The 18,546-nt window shown below is 38.5% G+C and overlaps 1 protein-coding gene across 1 annotated transcript; it reads right to left on the minus strand.

The window, feature by feature from the left end:
• Positions 1–1,473: 1,473 nt before the first annotated feature.
• Positions 1,474–17,950, minus strand: LOC131891271 (uncharacterized). The gene is made up of 12 exons (XM_059240801.1): positions 17,707–17,950; positions 15,956–16,210; positions 15,335–15,619; positions 15,029–15,274; positions 14,708–14,965; positions 14,346–14,591; positions 14,114–14,290; positions 13,757–14,042; positions 10,359–10,788; positions 5,343–5,515; positions 5,152–5,270; positions 1,474–1,785 (listed from the first exon to the last, which is right to left on the minus strand). The coding sequence occupies exons 1-12, from the start codon at positions 17,948–17,950 to the stop codon at positions 1,565–1,567; spliced, it is 2,940 nt and encodes a 979-aa protein (XP_059096784.1). The 3' UTR covers positions 1,474–1,564.
• Between the last annotated feature and the right edge of the window lie 596 nt (positions 17,951–18,546).

Here is an 18,546-nt window from a genome sequence, read left to right on the forward strand (position 1 = left end):
TAATCACCGACCATCGGCCATTACTTGGACTATTTGAACAACCTTACAAACCATCCCTCTAACAAATTCCAAACCAAAGTGTTGACATGCCCCAGTATCTCCCCTCTATTTGCCTGTATTCTGGGGGGCCGGTTTTGTACCATTTCGAATGCACAAAGAATGCTCATTGCGCTGGAAGTTAGTTTAAGCTACAAAGTTACATCGCTGGCACTGGCAGGTAACATTTACTTGGTGGCGTCCAAGCTTGCTTAAACATTAGAGTACGATAGAACGTGATGATGTCTCCTTTCTACAACAAAAACCAGTTCCACGAAAAGAATGAGGGTAGAAGAAGCCAAGCTGGTTGGAAAACCTGCCAAAATTGCAGTGAACCCCAGATCTTGAGCATATGGGGCGTTTCAAAAGTAATGGACCACCATTGAATTGGTAATGAAAGTAATCAACATATTTGCTGAATGTTATGGATTTTTGTGCGTAACATGCAAAACATTTTAGACATTAGGAATATCAGATTTTTTACGTACATGGCATGGATGAGCTTTAAATCATACCATTTCAAAGTGCTTTGCGAGAGCCTCGAAATTTGTAGAAAAGGGAACATTTAGGATTCAATTTGAAGTAATGAAATATCAACACCTTTGCCTCAGAAGCTAGTTCGATTTCACTTGAAACGTGTTTGGGTCTCCAGAGAGTGGTTAATAGGAGCTATGTCCTAAAAAATCAGTTCCCTTTGGCATGGTTTTATGACCAATCTCTGTTTAAGAGAGTTGGTCTGGAAAACAATTAATTGATTCATTGATCGAATAATAATTTGTGCACCAACAGTAACATGTTGATGCATTACATCGATGCACACTTAAACAAGTGAGGACATGTGAAAACTGGAGAGTGCACGTTACTTTCGCAACACCCTATATTTCAAAGCCTGAGCCTGGTAGAAAAAGGCGCTTCTCTCCCTCTTTTTCTCTTTTTGCCCAACTTTTTGTCAACCTGAACTCTCTCCGTGAAGTGAAAGTATGGTCGTCGCTGCAAGGTTGAAACCGCATTCTAATCCAAGCCACTAAAGCAATTCACCTCCATGTTTCATGCAGGCCATGGTGAAGATTGTATTCCAGCTCCAAGAGTGTGGGTTTATTAGTGAGTCTGATGAGGATAGACTCCTTCAATTCAAAGTACGTACCTGTAGTGATCTGAGCCAAATTTTTCAAAGCCAGGGAGTGAATCTTAGATCGAGAAGAGTTCGTGTTACACTACATAAGTTGGGTCTTTTATCAATCTTAAATTTATTCCTTGGCTTTGAAAAACTGGGCTCTGGAGCAGGTCTCATTTGTCTTAAGAAGAACGCAACGTTTTGCCTTGAATGGAACTTTTTATTGCTAAATTTCAACGTCCCTGTCCATATTTCAGGCGTTCATAACAGATTTTGATTCTAACAACAAATTAACGGAGTAAATGTTGACTCGACAGTTGATATAATAGAGGTTTTATTTGCTTCTCTAGACTTAATAAGACACTTCAGAAGCGGCCAAAATTGGTTTCATCTCCCAAATGCAACACTTGCTAGTTAACAAAGATTTTTCATTAATAGCCGTAGAGATCTTACAAATATTTCGCTCCCATTTGATAGAACAGGACCATGTATTTGGTTTTGGTTGTCAATGTTCTTCATCGTCCCAACTGAATACGTTTTAGCATCCTCCCTTTGATCTCCACTCATCAATGCCACGCCCAAATGCGCACTGTACCTCAAACCATTGAAGTAAGTGGCATATTTCATGGTTATTGCTGCAAAATGTGTTTAACTATAATAAGATGTATTTTATGGGGCGATTCTGGAAAAACTACGACTCCTACTGGAATATTTTGACTGACTGATATTCTAATGGTGGATTTCCACGAGACATATTTTGACTTATAATTTGACAAAGTAAACAGACAAAGAGGATATGAAACAATTATTTCAATATGCACGAGGGATGGCATATGTTGTTTAAAACCAAGATTGTTGATTCAATTTGAAAATGTAACCTAAGTTTCAGAACATTAGTATATTTTTATAACAATTTTAAATTTCATCCAATCAATAGCCCTTTTCATTGAGCGGAGGAAGCATCCTCTGTTTCGTCAATGTGGCGACGAACAAATATAGAAACAAAAATAGGCTCTAAAATGCCGAACTGAATCAAGGGATTACTAAATGAACAATTGATTGCTTAAATATTGTGACACCATGCAAGAGTTTCTTAAGTCAAGGATATGAAGGCTTTCTGGGCCGGCCAAAAAATTGGTGGCTTGAGGCTGTAAGGCTGAAGGCCGTTGGGCAGGGTGAACAAAAGTAGTTCGTCAAGTGTAAATTTCATTCACCCCTTCCCCTCAGACCCTCTGACCGAATGGTTCATCATGGATTAGTAATTGTTTCACTATTGTGCCGATCTTAAGCGGCTTTAAATTATGAAATGACGGTCCAAGCAACCATGGAAATCTAGCTCAAACAATGCCATGATAGCATTAGTTTCAGCGTTCTTTCGAAACCACCGATTTACACATGCACTCCTATCATGCATTCTAGAAACCCATCCAGGGCATTTCTATTTACGTACATTATCATCAGCAGTACCAAAACAGTGGCTATCCTCTTATATTTTGCTATGAAGAGCGCTAAACAATAACAAAAAACAGAATGCAGACGGTCAAAAAATTGACCGTCTACTGGTGGCCAGGAATTCCGCGACTTGTGCACTCACACCCGTCATGTAACAGTCTGCGCACTGGCACCAAACCTGTGATGAACAAAAGACTACACAAAAGTGATTAGCTATTCTACTTAACAAGCAGCTTTCGAAATTTGGCGGCATTTGTGAACATGGTAACGGGATGAAGTGATCAAATAAAAACATGCATTGCCTCTTTGACAATTGCTATAGATCTATCAGGTTTTGGATTCAGGTTCTGCAATGAACTCCCTTTCAGTAGAAAAAGTATTTGTCAAAAATACGGCTCTTGGCCATAGATATCAGATGTGTGCATCGGATTCGGGTTTGGATTCGGATTCGGTTGAGTGTTTCCATCTCGTGGATGAGAATTGCAACTTTATCCCCAACTAGTGATGTGATCAAACAAACTTTCAAAATCAGGATTGCCAGAAAGTTAGAGAAGTCAAAGCACCACCCTTTCCTTCAGGAGGGAAAAGGTTAGCCTTGACCAAAAAAGAAACCCTGGTTTGATCGAAGAAATATCAGGGTTACTTTTTGTGACTAACTAACGGGTTTTCTGATGTTCCGCTAGTGATGCCATATGCCACTGAAAATGTAGATTGGTAGCCCTAGTCGCAACCTCCCTTTGATTATTGATTTGATCCCATCATGTCAGTAGCCCCAAAATAACCTCCTGGAACGTTTTGTTTTCAAACGCAGTCGGACTTGGAATTTCAGCACACTGCAAACGATTCAGATTTGTACCGTAGTGTACTGATGTGATCAATCTCCCTGCGCCTCAAACTTTCAAACCAGTACTGCCAAATTTAATCCAAGCTGGATTTTTTTAGGTCAGGGGAACGTACATTTTCTGACCAAAAAATCCAGTTTGGATCAAACTGGCAGTACTGGTTTGAAAGTTTGAGGCGCAGGCAGATTGATCACATCAGTACCGTAGTGGCCTTAAGTATCTGAACCGTGAATCTAACTTTTTTATCCCCAGTGAAAGCTGAGACAAAAACATGAGATAACAGCGCCCTGGATCGATCTATGTATGTAGATATCTATGTCGCCGCACAATGCATAAGCCGCTAGCCCTTCTGGGAGACGTTTTAAATCCTCTATGGGTAGAATTTCAAACAAGTATGACATGTAAATAAGAATTAAACAGGAAGTTCTATACTGCATGAGTGCTTGCTAAGGTTATCAAAACTATGCATAAAAAGAAACTTAAAATGCAAAAAACAAGCCCAGGATGCAAATAAGGATGCAATTAAACTTCAGAGATGCTACATTGTTATTGCAAATTAAGTTACTTTAAGCAAAATGTTCAGCTAAATTCATATATTCACATAATCGTGAGCTGTAATTCCAGTGAATGAGCATCTGAACTGTAAATCAAGGCCTAACAGCTATAACAATTACAGGTGTTGTCGATACAACAGCTTTGACTTGTTAGTAAGTTCCCCAATTAATCAAAACGCAGTACTTAGAGGCACATCAAATTTCGATGTTGGGTGTCAGGGTGTCCGGAATAAGCACTGGGATCCCCACATGGGCAGGAAAATTCAATTACCTCCTGGAGATCACCAGTCCTTATACCTGAGAAAACCTATTTGCTTTTTGGAAATCGACTCCAGCCAATTCCATTCTTTAAAAGAGCTCAGTGGGCTGCTGTTTGAGGGTTTTGTTTGATAAGATATGCTCAATCAATTTTTCCAGTGTGTTGCGGGATCATATATGTGTCCCAAGAAAGAGATGGCAGGCATCACCCTGAATTGCCAAGTTCAGACATGCATCAGGGGCAGTAATTTCTGTTTGAAATAGAGAAAATACGATATTTCGGACGACACAAAATCAGCCAAAAGAAGTCGAAGTAGCATAAAAATGTAAAAATGGGCCCAAGATGCAAAAGATGCAAATAAAGGTCCAGGATGTTAAGGATATTTGTTGCATCAGTTTGAGATCATTGTTGATAACACGGTTGCAACTTAACTTTAGCTTTTTCTCTTTTTCTCGTTATTGGTATGTCAAAAGTGCTTGTAACTTAACCCTTGAAGGATTTGAAAGGTCTCTCAGAAGAGTTGGTGGCGTATTTGTGGGTTTAAACTGGCTCAGCAATACGTTGGTCAGCATAAAATACCTTGTCAAAGTTAGGCATCTTAGACCGCATTCTCGTGTTTCCAGATCTGTTTTTAGAAATTTCAAGATGGCTTGGATATTGTTATCTACTGGATAACTACTGGAATCAATTTTGTTCAGTTGGTCACATTTCCAAAATTTCCGTATTGTATGCCTAATCAGGGACAGCTGAGCCCTTTCAAATCTTTCCCGCCACAGCAGTGAGAGACTCGTCCTTGGCCAAATAAAACTCGTATAAAGGCATCATACAGCTCATGGCTAGACTCAAAATCGGATTTAGAAATCGCACTCGACCCCAAAACTTCCCGAGAAATACCTTGAAAGCCCGTAACACTGGTTTGAGAGGAGTTTGTCGGGTCCGAATCTTGGCTCCATTCGTTGAAGTAACCTAATTCTGGGTACACTAGGCGCAAGTGGAATCTCTCGTCGCAATCCCTAAGGTTTGAAACAAGTGAATCATTGAAAAGAGAGAGTCCCTCAAACTGGTCAAACTGGAAAGTAGGATACCTTAGTTCTCTCATTCGCGATTGGTTGATGTAAAGGTTACTAGAGTTCAACAAGAACTGGTCGAACGCAAACCATTGTGAAGAAACATTGTGGCTAGCAACTAAGCTCCAATCAGCAGCTTGAGGAATACAATCCCAAAACCAATGCAACGGAATTTTGGTTGGCAAAGATGTCTGCAAGGAAATTGTAAGAAAAATGCAGTTCAAAACGGCATATGAACAATGCATTTGAATATGCTTTTCGGATTTCGGACCGGTTTTGTTTCCATAACAGTTCATGAAGGACCTAAAGTAAAAAGAGAGTGCCAATAAACACCAAGAATAGTTTTTGAATCCTCAGATATTTTCAAAACCAGTAAACAAAACGTTTATATCTGAGGTCAAAAATTAGGCATGCAAAAACACGAAATATTATCAGACACTTTTTCATTTCAAATCTGGCCTTTTCTTTTTGAATGTAAGTCAATTTGGCATTTGATCGTTTATTTTCAATCATTATTTATTAACAAGCATTCACTCGAAACTACCAACTGAAATGGTCTAGCAAAATTGAAGACAATATGGCTTTGAGGATGACAAAATTTTGGGATTTCTCTTGTATAATTAGAATGAAATGTTATATTAGAATTAGATTGCTTGGTAGGGAGCAATTGGTTAAGGTTGAGGGATCGCTTTGTGACATATATGATGTCAAGTCGGGTGTTCCTCATGGCTCTATTTTAGGTCCTCTCCTTTTCATCATCTTCATCGCTCCGCTTCAGAAGCTTGGTAGTAGTAATGTCAGTATTTCTTTCTGTGCTGATGATAAAAAATTGGTACTTAGTAGGAATAGTCATAATTCCAGTTGTCTGGTAGAGGTCCTAGACCAAATTCACTCTTGGGTTGCTAAATGTAATACTTGTGACTTTTGGGTCGACGCCATTAGACTCTTCATTATTAGATAATGAAGGTAAGGGCATTCAGCAGGTCTCATCCATGAAGGATTTAGGTGTAGTCCTCCAAAATAATGGAAAGTTCGATGAGCATATCCAGTTGAAAGTTGGTAAGGCTTTTCAAACATGTGGTTGGATATATCGCACGTTTAAGTCCAGACTTAGTATCACGATGCTAACTCTGTACAAGTCGATTGTACAACCATATCTTGAATATGCCTCGCCCATTTGGGCTCCAATGAGTTCAGCAGGTTTGCAAAAGCTCGAGCAGGTCCAAAGATGTTTTACTAGGAACATTGAGGATATGAGAGAGCTCTCGTATTGGGAGAGGTTAGAGAGGTTGGGATTGTACAGTACTCAGAGAAGGTACGAAAGGTGTCTGATACTGAACGTTTTCAAAAGTATCCATGAGCTTTGTCCCAACCTACAATTTTGGGTGATTTCTAGTGACCGTTGAGGCTTGATTTGCGTTTTGAGAGCACCTTCAAGCCCTCGAGAATCCAGGCTAGTTCGAACAATGAAGTCCACATCTCTTCCTTCTCGAGCTCCTTCATTGTTTGATTTCCTTCCCTCTAATATTCGTAGGGAATATGTAGGCCTTGTTGATCCGGTTGCATCTTTCAAAAACAGACATGGACAAATTTTTAGATGGCATTCCAGATCAACCCTACATTCAAGGACAAGCTCGGTCTACCAAATCAAATTGTTTGTGGACAAAATATCATATAAAGATTGAAAGGTAATAAGTAGACGAATGAAAACCTTTCATTTTAATAGTTCTAGGGATTGCATTCCCTGAAGCGGTTAGAAAAGCCCGTGAAAAAAAAACAAACCAAAAAAAAAAAGGAGAAAACTTGTTCAAAGCGTACCTTTTTCTCGGCCTAATAACGGAAGCCCAGGCCATATCTTGCCAAAAAAATGCCGAGACATTTGAGGGTACTTTTTGAAATCAGGACATCATGGGGCACAATTTCATTGTTGGTGGCGAGTTCCGTGGCTGTTCATAAAAAATGGTTAATGACATTTGGGTCAAACGCCATTAAGCCATTAAGGTAAAAGTATTGAGCAAGTCTCATCTATGAAAGATTTGCATGTAGTTCTCCGAGATAGTGATTGGAATGTTCGATGAGCATATCCAATTAAAAGTTGGTAAAGCTTTTCAATCGTGTTAACAAGTTCTGGGTATGAAAAAGAGGCATTTCTTGTCGAGGGACCCTGATACGTTCACTAACTTGTTCAAAATTTATGTACGACCCCTTCTCGAGTTCTCTTCCCAAGTATGGAACCCTCCTAACAGAGGGGACATTCTTCGTATAGAGAAGGTACAAAGAAGAGCCACCAAGATGGTGAAAAACTTATGGCATATTTCTTATCCAGAAAGGCTATCTTTGCTCTCTCTTCAGACGTTAGAGGAGAGACGTGTTGTCTTGGACTTGACTTTTACGTTCAAGGTGTGCTCGATGTGAATAAAGATTTCACCTCTTGGGGATGCACCACCGTTCTCCGTTCATAAAGAAACGGATCGGATGATGACCAGGAAACTAAAAAATAAGCCTCTTTTGGAACCATTGGTCAAAAGTCGAATACGGTACCACTCATTTTTTGTGCGTTGTGCCCGTGTATGGAACACCTTGCCAATATCCCACAGACATGCTCGGACATTGAGGGCGTTTAAGAATAACTTTTTAACCCTAGATACCAATCAAAATTCTTAGCACCCTTTTGGGTCCCATCTGCGATTCTTTCTCCCCTTACCGCCTACCAACCAATACTCTGTTATCATCAATGTGATGTCTGAGTGGTTTAAACAATAAACAATGTGGGTGGATTTATCGGATGTTTAAGTCCAGAGATAATAACGATGCTTACTCTGTACAAGTCGATTGTTCAGCAACATCTTGAATATGCTTTATCCATTTGGGCTCCAATGAGTTCAACAGGTTTTCAAAAGGATGAGCTGCTCTGAAAATCTTTTACCAGGAACATTCAGGATTTGAGAGAGCTCTCGTATTGGGAGGGGTTAGAGAGGTTGGGATTGTACAGTACTCAGAGAAGGTACGAAAGGTGTCTGATACTGAACGTTTTCAAAAGCATTCATGAGCTTTGTCCCAACCCACAATTTTGGGTAATCTCTAGTGACCGTTGAGGCTTGATTTGCGTTTTGAGCGCACCTTCAAGCCCTCGGGAATCCAGGCTAGTAAAAACAATGAAGTCCAACTTTCTCGGACTCCTTAATTGTTTAATTTGCTTCCCCTAATATGCGTAAGGAATACATGGACGTTGTTGAATGAGGAAAGAATGGCTTGAAACTGGAGTTACCGAAGCTTTTCAAGGTATTGCAGCACAATTAGAACAATTTCAATGGAAGTCTCTGGTCTTTGGACTAATATTCTTCGTGTCTTTGTCCCACCACTCAAGGAAGAGCCCAATTCTAGCTTTCAAATAACTTCACATTGCGTGGAATTGGTGGTGAAAAGTAAGGTAATTTGGGATTTCGAGATGAGTTTGTTCCACTTGATATCTCCGTGTTCGAGACTAATTTGTTTTCTTAATAACAAGTTGCGATATGAGCAGGGATACCACTTTGAAATATTCCCTACGCGCCATGGTGTTAGATTCCCATAGAATTGGGACGCATATCAATAATGTGGCTTATCAAACCACGTCCAATTAATATTGATCAGCAATAAAAATGTATATTAGCCTAAATATCTAGGAAAACAAATGACAAAATCAAACCTTTTTGAAGAAACTCTCGGACGTTTACATATTTTTTGACACCCTGTGGGCGAGGGTGTGGTTGGAAAAAGAGCCAGACCATGAGGAAGGTGATAAAAGATGAAAGAGTAATTCAACTGAAATATGAACTTATTTCTATGATCATTTAAAGTGCATCTTATTGCCCAAAATCTAATGGTTATTGTATTTAATAGCATATTGCTCCCAAAATTCGTTGCTGGCTGTTAAACGCTTTTAGGAACCGTGGATATGTAGGTAAAGATGATGTAACAGGATTTATGTCAGACTTAGACCAATTTTTGACTAAAATTCTTGATGAACCTTATAATCAAGGGCTAGCCAGATCTGCCAACTCTAATTCGTTGGTGGATCAAATATTATATAAAAATCAGCAAATGAAAATAGATGAAATGTAATAATTCATACAATAAAAAATGGGGATTATATTCCCTGCATAGGTCAAAAAAGTGGTGAAAATCCAAAATAAAAATTGGCAAAAATGCTGTTAAAACGATGTTTAAAAGCCAAGGACAGTTTTAAAACAGCTCTTCCTGGCACATGCACTTCCTATTGAAGTGCTGTTTTCCCATATTTACTTTGGCTGCATCATATCTTGTTACATCAGCAATCTAATTTTTACACTTTTGACAAGATTCTAAGGCAAGTTATGGTCTTGATTTCAGTAAGTTGTGCCGAACCCAAAGCTAGACAATGGCGTTTTTCGCACGTTTAGATAAACGCTGTGGAACACGTAACTGTGTTGGGTAAGCTTTGGAGGCATGTTTTAAACGCTTAATTTGCATTTCTGGTTTTGGTAAATTATGGTATTCCAATAAAAGTCCAAGTGCAAATATAGAACAAGCAAATAATCTCATCTCAGTTCATTAGATTATTGTAGCAATAGGTACGCGTACATATGACCTCAATGAACAAGTCTCATTGAACAAAAGGAAAGCAATTTTCTGATTAAAGTGGCATTGTACAACAGAATTTATACATAACAACACAACAAAAAGGAACTTTTTTACCGTTTTTTTTCAACCACTTTTTGAAAAGTTTGTTTTTCTTGCATGGAAAATGAAAGATGAGAAATCGGCTCGTAAAAACCGGACTTATATGCTTATTTGAAACCAAAAATTGTCACATACGGTATGCTTGGATTTGATCGTTTTGAAAGTTGGAAAACAAATCTTTTTGCCGAAAAGAGAATCATGAGCTTAAATGTAAAGTTTTCTATTCAGCACTTTTGAAAGTGTAGGATGAATGGAATGGGAATGGTCAGGAAAATGATCCATTAAATCCCCAAAACATCCGTCAATTTGAATTCTATTAATGGGTTCACTCACCAGGCTAACATTGAACTGATAGCTTGATTTTGGGTGCCTCTGGAACTTGTGAGTCTCCCAATTGAACCTCATCATAGAGGTCCAACCTTCCCAAGCGCTAATCTGATGTGGGACAAAATAGACCTCCCCAGGTCCAAAGGCAAACACTGCATTCGGCAGTTTTCCATAAGGTAATCCTGAGGGTAACGAGGGCAAGGTCCTCCAATAGCCAGAATCCAACGTTAGGTCATAAACATTCACGTCCACGAGTTCCTCCAAAGTATTGGTAGACCCACCCAAGACCCAGAGGAGATCATGTTTGGTATCCATATGAACGCTTGTGCCACAATGAACTTTGGACCTGGCTGATGATACAGGGTAAAAGCCTTTTTGGGTCCATGTTAAAGTGCTGGGATTGAATACGCTCACTCTGCTAGTGTACTTGGAGATGCTACAATAAGAATGAAATGTGATATGGCTTGAATATATTTAAAGGATGCCCCAAAACCTCCTGAAATCTATTGTCTATTAACATTGTATAGGTTAACCATGGATGGGCTAATACATAAGATTGGTCTTTCTCAAAAATCAAAAGGCTACCTCATACTTCCGAAGAAAACAACTCAAACGGTAGCATTTTTTTGCTAATGAAAACCAGTTTTTATGGGTACGATCTTGACTCGCAACAAACCAAGGGAACCAACCGCCATTATGAGCAACCTTTTACTTCAACGGAAAAGAAACCACACTAGGGGAGTGTTTGTCTTCGCAACGCCCAGCAAAGTAAAATGCACTCGAAGAAAGCCTTTTTCTCATTCTCCTCTCAACAAAGCTTGGAAAAATAAAACACTTGATTAAGAAGGCATTTTGGTGAACTTGACAGCAAATAGCTAGAGCAGCATCACATGGTGACTCACATCTGCAAATGCTTAATGAGGAAGCTAACCATTACAACCAATTATCGATGAAAGTGTAGTTTCCTAATAACTTTTAATACTTATTTATAACTAAATAACCTTTGTGGTGTGTAGGCATTTCCCTGACTTGACTTTGGTCACTTCATCATTACAGAATGTTTCGTTGGGAAACGGCCCACATATTGTGGAATATGTAATCAAAACTCTCTTTTCATGAGCGGCTGGGAAGTACGAGTAATTTCCCCAAACATTAGCCACGAGAAAGGAAAGCCAATTTCTTAAAACTCTGCACAATGCACCAAAAAAATCAGCTTTCTCGGAGTGAACTCTCTTACCCTTACTTCATCGCTACAGAACTGGTTTGGGGATGGTCGGTGGATGCCATTGTTAAGAGAGTCTTCTTCTGCATATTGTCTCATGTAAAATATAAGTTGTTTAAGAAACCTCTCGTTTGGTATTACCTCGGCAATCTTTCAAAAACACTAAAAAGTTGAGTTGTGTATTCAATGAAAAATAACTTAGTCTTGAGTCTTTTTTCATTAAACAGCAGGCACTTGATTTCAATCATCAAGGTGAGAATGTGCTTCTTTTTGCCAGGGTTATGCTAGAGCCGTAAAAAATAGTCGAATAAGTTTGGCAAAATAGCGGCAAAAGAAGAGTTGGGGCAAATGGCGAAATAGTTGGGAAAATAGTTTATAAAATAAGCGAAAAACAAGCATTGCGTGGTGTATTTCTAGAGTTTTAGGTACAAGAAGCTAGATTATCAATCTCAAACCTCTGGACATGAAGCAAAACACAACGAGCCCAAAAAGGTAACAAATTTGGAAATTGCTTGCTTAGAACTTGCAAAATCGAACGGTCTTCCCCTCAATCTGGTCAACCTGAAGAAATTGTTAGCAAATTACTTGCAAGTTATTAATGCTTATGTGAAGCTTTCCATCAATGTCAGGTTCAAGTGGTCTTGGAGAGAAGGCTTCAATACATCAGAAAAGGAGAACGAGACATGGCTAAGTACCTTTACAAAGTGTTTTGTTCAACCCGTAACTGCAGATCTACGTACGTTGTGGAGCTTTGAGCTGTGTTCGGATAACTACTTCCTAGCCATGGAGTATGCCCTATCTCACCCTGGTTTGAGACATTTCAACGTGATCTTGACGTCTGCCATTTTACATTTTTACATTTTGTTGAGTTTTGTTTGCACTTGTAGCGTTGAAGGAAGCAGGAACGTTGGAACGAAAATAGACAAAATGCGAAAAAGGTATAAAAATGTGCAAAAAAGCAAGTAGTCATAATGCTAAAAGAATGGTTGAAATTGAGAAAATGTCGTTTTAGCCCCTTTTAGCTTCGTTGCCACACCTTTTGTTTTAAAATCTATTTTAAAAAAAACTGTATTTAACATAATTTCCTTTGAGCACACTCGAAATTAGCATTTTTTTCTTGCAATTTTCGACATTAGGGCACGTTCCCAATTGATACAGATGTCATTTTTAGCCTCTGAGGGCACTTATGTTTACAAAACAGTTTTGGGTCGGATCAAGCCCATGACGGCCGATGTAGTCTCATATTTAGCAGACTTTTCCGACGCGAAAAAAAGGAGTTGAATCTGCTATATTCAATTCCTTGGCAGACCAAATATTATTTAAAGCTTAAGTGGCAACAGCGAGTCAAATAATATCTTTCATTGCAACTAAACCAGGGATTACATTCTTTGCAGCGGTTAGTAAAGCCAGTGAAAAGCCAAGTCCCGTAACAAACTGCTAAAAGAAGCACAGAACTAAATCAAAAGGTTCCTAACAAGGACAAGGAACAAGAAAAGAAAAAAGTAGCAAAAAAAACAAATGGCAATAAAAGGGGAAAAATGTCCAAGAATGTGGAAAATAGCGAGAAAAAAGTCGGGAAAGAGTCGGTAAAGTAAAAAATTGATTAAAAAGGTGAAAAAATGGAAATTTGGGCCAATTTTATTTGGTTTGAAAGTTTTTTTCAGGTTTTAACTTTTTTTTCGAGGTCTACTTATAGCAAAACACAAATCGCAAGATTGTAAAATTGACAAGGTTAGCAAATGACTTGTGACACTTCTACTAACGATTGATCAATGCACTGCATTGAAATTGCATTTTTGGGAGACAAATGCTACTACGTTGGTCATTAGGGAATGGGCAGGACTGAAAAGTCGATTGTTGAAGCCATGTACTTTTCTAGTCTATGTATATTCATTTGCTAAGGATTGGATTTCAAAGAAATGCCCGTTCCTTCAAATAATAGAGAATTTGGGAAGAGTCAAGAATTTGGTCAGCGTCCTCCAAAACTGAAGTTCTTTAGATTATTACAAAGCATGGATAACTTAAGGTTCTAGCAAAGCCATATTTATGAGATCAATTTCGTCATGACCGTCATGAGAGTACGTTTTACAATTTCTTGACAGAAACCGCCATCGATTGGTCAAGATATCTACTTTGACTTATTTCAATGCTAACCCTTCCATAGATAACTCTTTTGGCTTACCCACTTGTTTCACCGCCAATGATCCAAAAGGAACCTTTATACTCAACGCCGCAATGCCTTTTTAAGGGCACAACCATGTCGGCTCTTGCATCATACCATTGATTGAATTCCACGTCAAATTTAGCGACTTTGGAACTCAAAAGGGAACCACTTTCTCCACCAAAATAGTACAAGAAGCCATCCTCCGCAGTGAGGAGCAATCCCATGGATAGTTGTGGAAAAGGAAGGTTTGGCATTCTCTCCCAGAAGGGAAAATCAAGAGCCAAATCGATTCGAAAACATCCTCCTGATTTGGATTGACAAGCAAGAAATGCGTGGTATACGTTGAATTTTTCAAAGCAGCTATCTTACGCACACCTTCAGTGAGATTTTGCACGTTGGAACCACCGCAAACGAAAAGTAGACTCTTGTGGATTGCAGCAGATTCATAAGTAAGCTTTGTAGGATGGCCAAGTACACCAGGATCGTAACAAGTACTCATAGATTCAAGGAATAGAATATTCCTCTCTCCACCCGTTACTAGCATGGCTTGGGCTGGATATCTATTTGCGTGAAAATACTTAACTTTGACCATTAAGAGATAACTCACGTTCGTATTGGTAAATGGTTGAATTTGGATTAACATAATATTTTTCCGATTTTGAGTTCCAATCTCCTAGGGAGCATGTTCCATCAGAGAGAAAGAAAGTGAAGATATAACATGGACCACTATCCAAATAGCACAAGCCATGACATTGTTCCCAATTTAGCACTTTTTGTTGCTTATAAATTTTTTCCGACCACTGGCTTTGAAACGAGTTCAAAGCCGGCAAATATTTGGAATAGTCCAAGACACCTAAAATATCAGTTTCGAAAGAGGTTGTGAGATTGAATATTTGCAAGTAGCGTGAATCGGCACTGAACTTTATTCCACACTCACTGAAACCTAGTCAAAATTACTAGGTTACCCACCTTTCACGATTATTGGCGTCCCATGGAAAACACTATCCAACAAATCGAGACCTTTATTGAAAGTCAGATTGCCAAAAAAGCAAGTATCTTCAACAAACACGAAGAAATCGCAAGACATGTCCAAATCTCGTAGGAGACACATTGACCCACAAATGTTTTCTGATCCTACTGGGCTCGTCCAGTTATAGATCCTTAGACCCCAGACCAACGAGCTTAAAGGCACCAAATGTTGAGTTGAATTGGACATCCAATCGGAACCTACAAATATGTAATCAATTGATTTCAATCACTATCAATAAAACATGGTGAATGTGGGCTTACCCTGAATCACTTGTATTCTTTCATTGGTTAATAAGTCAAAGGTCAAGTTTGGTTGAACTTGGAAATTGCCAAGATAACAAACACCGCTCTTTTCCAAATAGAAACTACAAAGGGGATGAAATGCTAACAAACACTTCAAGAGACAGGTAATTGGGACTTCCTCGTCAATAGTTGAAACGGAAAAGACATATTTGGAGAAGGTTTTCGATTCAAATACCTCATTGCCCTCTAAATCTCTTAAACGATCTATGGTTAGATCAATGAATTAAAAAAGAACGACTTCCTAATATCTGAGATTACTCTTACTTATTGGAGACAGAACTATTGTCTTAGTGCAATTTGTTGCTCCAGAATCCTCGACCATTTGAGCTCTCGACGCTTGATCCAGTTTTTGGTTGAAAGACACCAAAAGGCATTCATTATATCCCAATAATAAAACTAGATGGCAAAATTGACCCCTCATTATGCAATATGCCAAACACTCAAGGGATGATTGAACTGTTTTGGATTCCAAAATATGTTTCATAAGCTTATCCAAAGATCCGCAAGGTACAGATACTGAGTTGCGGTTTACCAATGATTTCAAGACATCTGAAAAATCGAAATGTCTTTGCTCATTATGAAATATTATCTGAAGTAAGTTTTGCGAAATTTACATGAACCAAGTTGTCAGATAACAAAAGCTAGCTTTTTTGTGGAAAATGGTTTATATTTCAAGTAAGACGTTTTATATTATAGGTGACGCTTAGCAACACTGTTACTGGTGTCAACTCCGGTTTTAAGAGTAGCTTCACCGCAGATTATATAACTAAAAACCAAGTAGTGATATCAGTTGCACCAGCTGACGATTTGCTTCTTCAAAGTGATGAAATATAAAACGCTAAGCAGATCAATTTTTGAAATTTCCAATAACCTCATTTAACGTACCTTTGTGAAAATAAAGTGATTCCACACCCTTCATCTTCGTGGAATGAAGAGACTGGTTTGACGTCAAGAAACCTTCAAAGCACATGCTGGTGGATTTTGAGTATCCAAAGAGATTTGGGATAGGCTTCACCAACATTGATCCCAAATAACAATCCGAACGAGTGGAAACGTTTTGGAACCAATTGACATTTCCACTTGGCACCTCGTTGACAGTCAACTTAAAAAACTTGGAGGGGATCCAATTCTGTAACATCTCTGTGACCAAATTTTTTAGATGGATCATTGTAGTCAAGGAAGGAATTGAGTCCTTTTACGGTCATTTAAAGAGAGGGCAAAATTAAACATCACGGATGGTCGGGGGTTCTGAATTAATTTTGACACTTTGCTTCCCTTCGCTTAATTCTTTCAAATGCAGGAAGGTGTTGCAAAAACACTGTTAATTTGTCTTCATCTTTGTTCTTTATCGTTACATAGGCTCCTCATTTTTTTTTTCAAATTTTCATAACGGTAATAGATAGATATCAAACTTTTATACATGTAAATTCGTTCCCCTTCGAGTCAAATGAACAGGTACTAATGAATTAGGGTCGAAAAAATATTTGGTCCGTCTGGGCAAAGCATCATTTTCAATTATCTCAAAATGGCGCCAAACATGATTGATCTATTTTCCTCCCAATAGTGTAAAATATTACTTCATATTTAACATGTGAAGACATTAGAAATTGATTTTTTTCATTCATTTCTAGTTAAATCAGTTCAGTTGTGTGTTCAAATGTGAGCATGCAGTTTTGTCAACTGCATTGAATTAAGGATTGAGAAATTGGCTTTTACGCAATGATTTAACAATTGCAAAAAAGAATACGTTTATAGCAATGATGCCCTTCACTTGTCCCTTGTAACCTAAAACAAAAATGATATTTACTTTTGAGGTGGGCGTACTCTGGTAAGAGAAAACAAAACAATCGATGGGCTACCTGCAGCGATGGAAAATTCCACTTTGAAGGAATTTATGCCACTTTCTGCCACCATTTTCTGCAACCTGGTCAAAAATGGCTTTTAATGATTTCCCATCCCTGGCTACCTGGGAACTTTGCATGCCAATAGGTTTGTAGGTTAGTTTAGAATATACCTACACCTTTGCAAAAACTACATCAGAATTTGATCATAATAAAAAAGATGAAAAGATGAAGATATTCATTTCAGTGTGTCTTGCACCTGTTATACTGCAGTATTATCTTTACAAAAGAAAAACTCTTTGCTTATTGGCTCCTGAATTGACAAAAAAAAAACACTTGCTCCTTACTTGTGTAGCATTACATTACTAGTTTACTTTTTCAGAGAACAATTGCTTGATAACTTCAACTAAAATGGACTCCTTGTGTTTGTGAAAAATCAGCTGTCTCTTCGTAATACTTGGCATTAAGGAAATAATGAGTAATGTCAGTCAGCTTATGTGTAACATTTTTAATAAATTGAAATAGACAGATATATATTTCAATGTAAACCCTTGATCCCAGAATGGGCCCCAAATCGCCAAGTGCGAACGCAATTGAATTGACATTCATGTACCACAGATATATATCTAATGAGACCTGCTTCTTGCAATAAATGCACTTAATAAACTACCTCTGAAACATTATGTAAGACTCCGAATATGTAAAATATTCGCTTTTCGAAAAGATGAAAAAAGGCTTTTGATTAAAAAAAGTATTTTCTCGAACGACTAATGACTTAAAAAAACAGTGACTTACTTTGATTTACGTAGACCCTTTCAGTTATTTGTTCCATGGGACGCGTAGATGAGACATTGGTCAAGGTTCCAATGGAACAGCATTTTTTATTGGAACCAAACAAGAGACAATCCACAGATGAAGCAATACATTTCCCAGCACATTGGCTCACGTCTAATCCCAAGATCTCACTCTCGTGCCAAAAGAGATCCTCCTCTAAAATGTTAAGCTCCAATCGAGTTTGGACGAATTCCACGTGTTCCATCGTGGCAAAGATTGCACGTATCAAATGGATCAAAATAATGCACTTCATTTTGGATTCAGTTCTGATATTGGGAACAGCAGTGTTGGTCGTTTTATATGGATGTGGACGTTTCAAAAACCGCATCAAGTGCATTGCTTGCAGTTTTATGGCCCTAGATTGAAACCACATTTCGGTTTGCCTTTATGGCCGCAGATTGAAACCACATTGCGGTTTGCCTTGTGTGGTGCTCTTTTGAGTGGGAGACAAGTCAACTTCTGCAATCGTTTTCAGTTTGGCGTCGTCAATACAAAAGGTATTGCCTTCTGCCGATCAAAAGGGTGTTTCCGTTAAATGTATCTTGTTTAAAAAGGTCCATTTCGGTCAAAGTTGGTATTACCTTCAGCTCATATATAGCAAAAAATTGGTCCGCAAGCATATATTCAGCATTAGACCTTCACCATGAATGTATTCATAAAAGTAACGTAGTTCCACTTCACTACTGACGTACTCGTTTGACTTCTTTGGTCGCAACAGACTGACAATGATATAATAGTTTACCAAAGGTGGAGAAATATATTCATCACTGCACTTGCCGTACACATGCCACAAGACGTTTG

Source organism: Tigriopus californicus, chromosome 12 (genome assembly GCF_007210705.1).
Source record: "Tigriopus californicus strain San Diego chromosome 12, Tcal_SD_v2.1, whole genome shotgun sequence".
In the NCBI taxonomy this organism is placed as follows: domain Eukaryota; kingdom Metazoa; phylum Arthropoda; class Copepoda; order Harpacticoida; family Harpacticidae; genus Tigriopus; species Tigriopus californicus.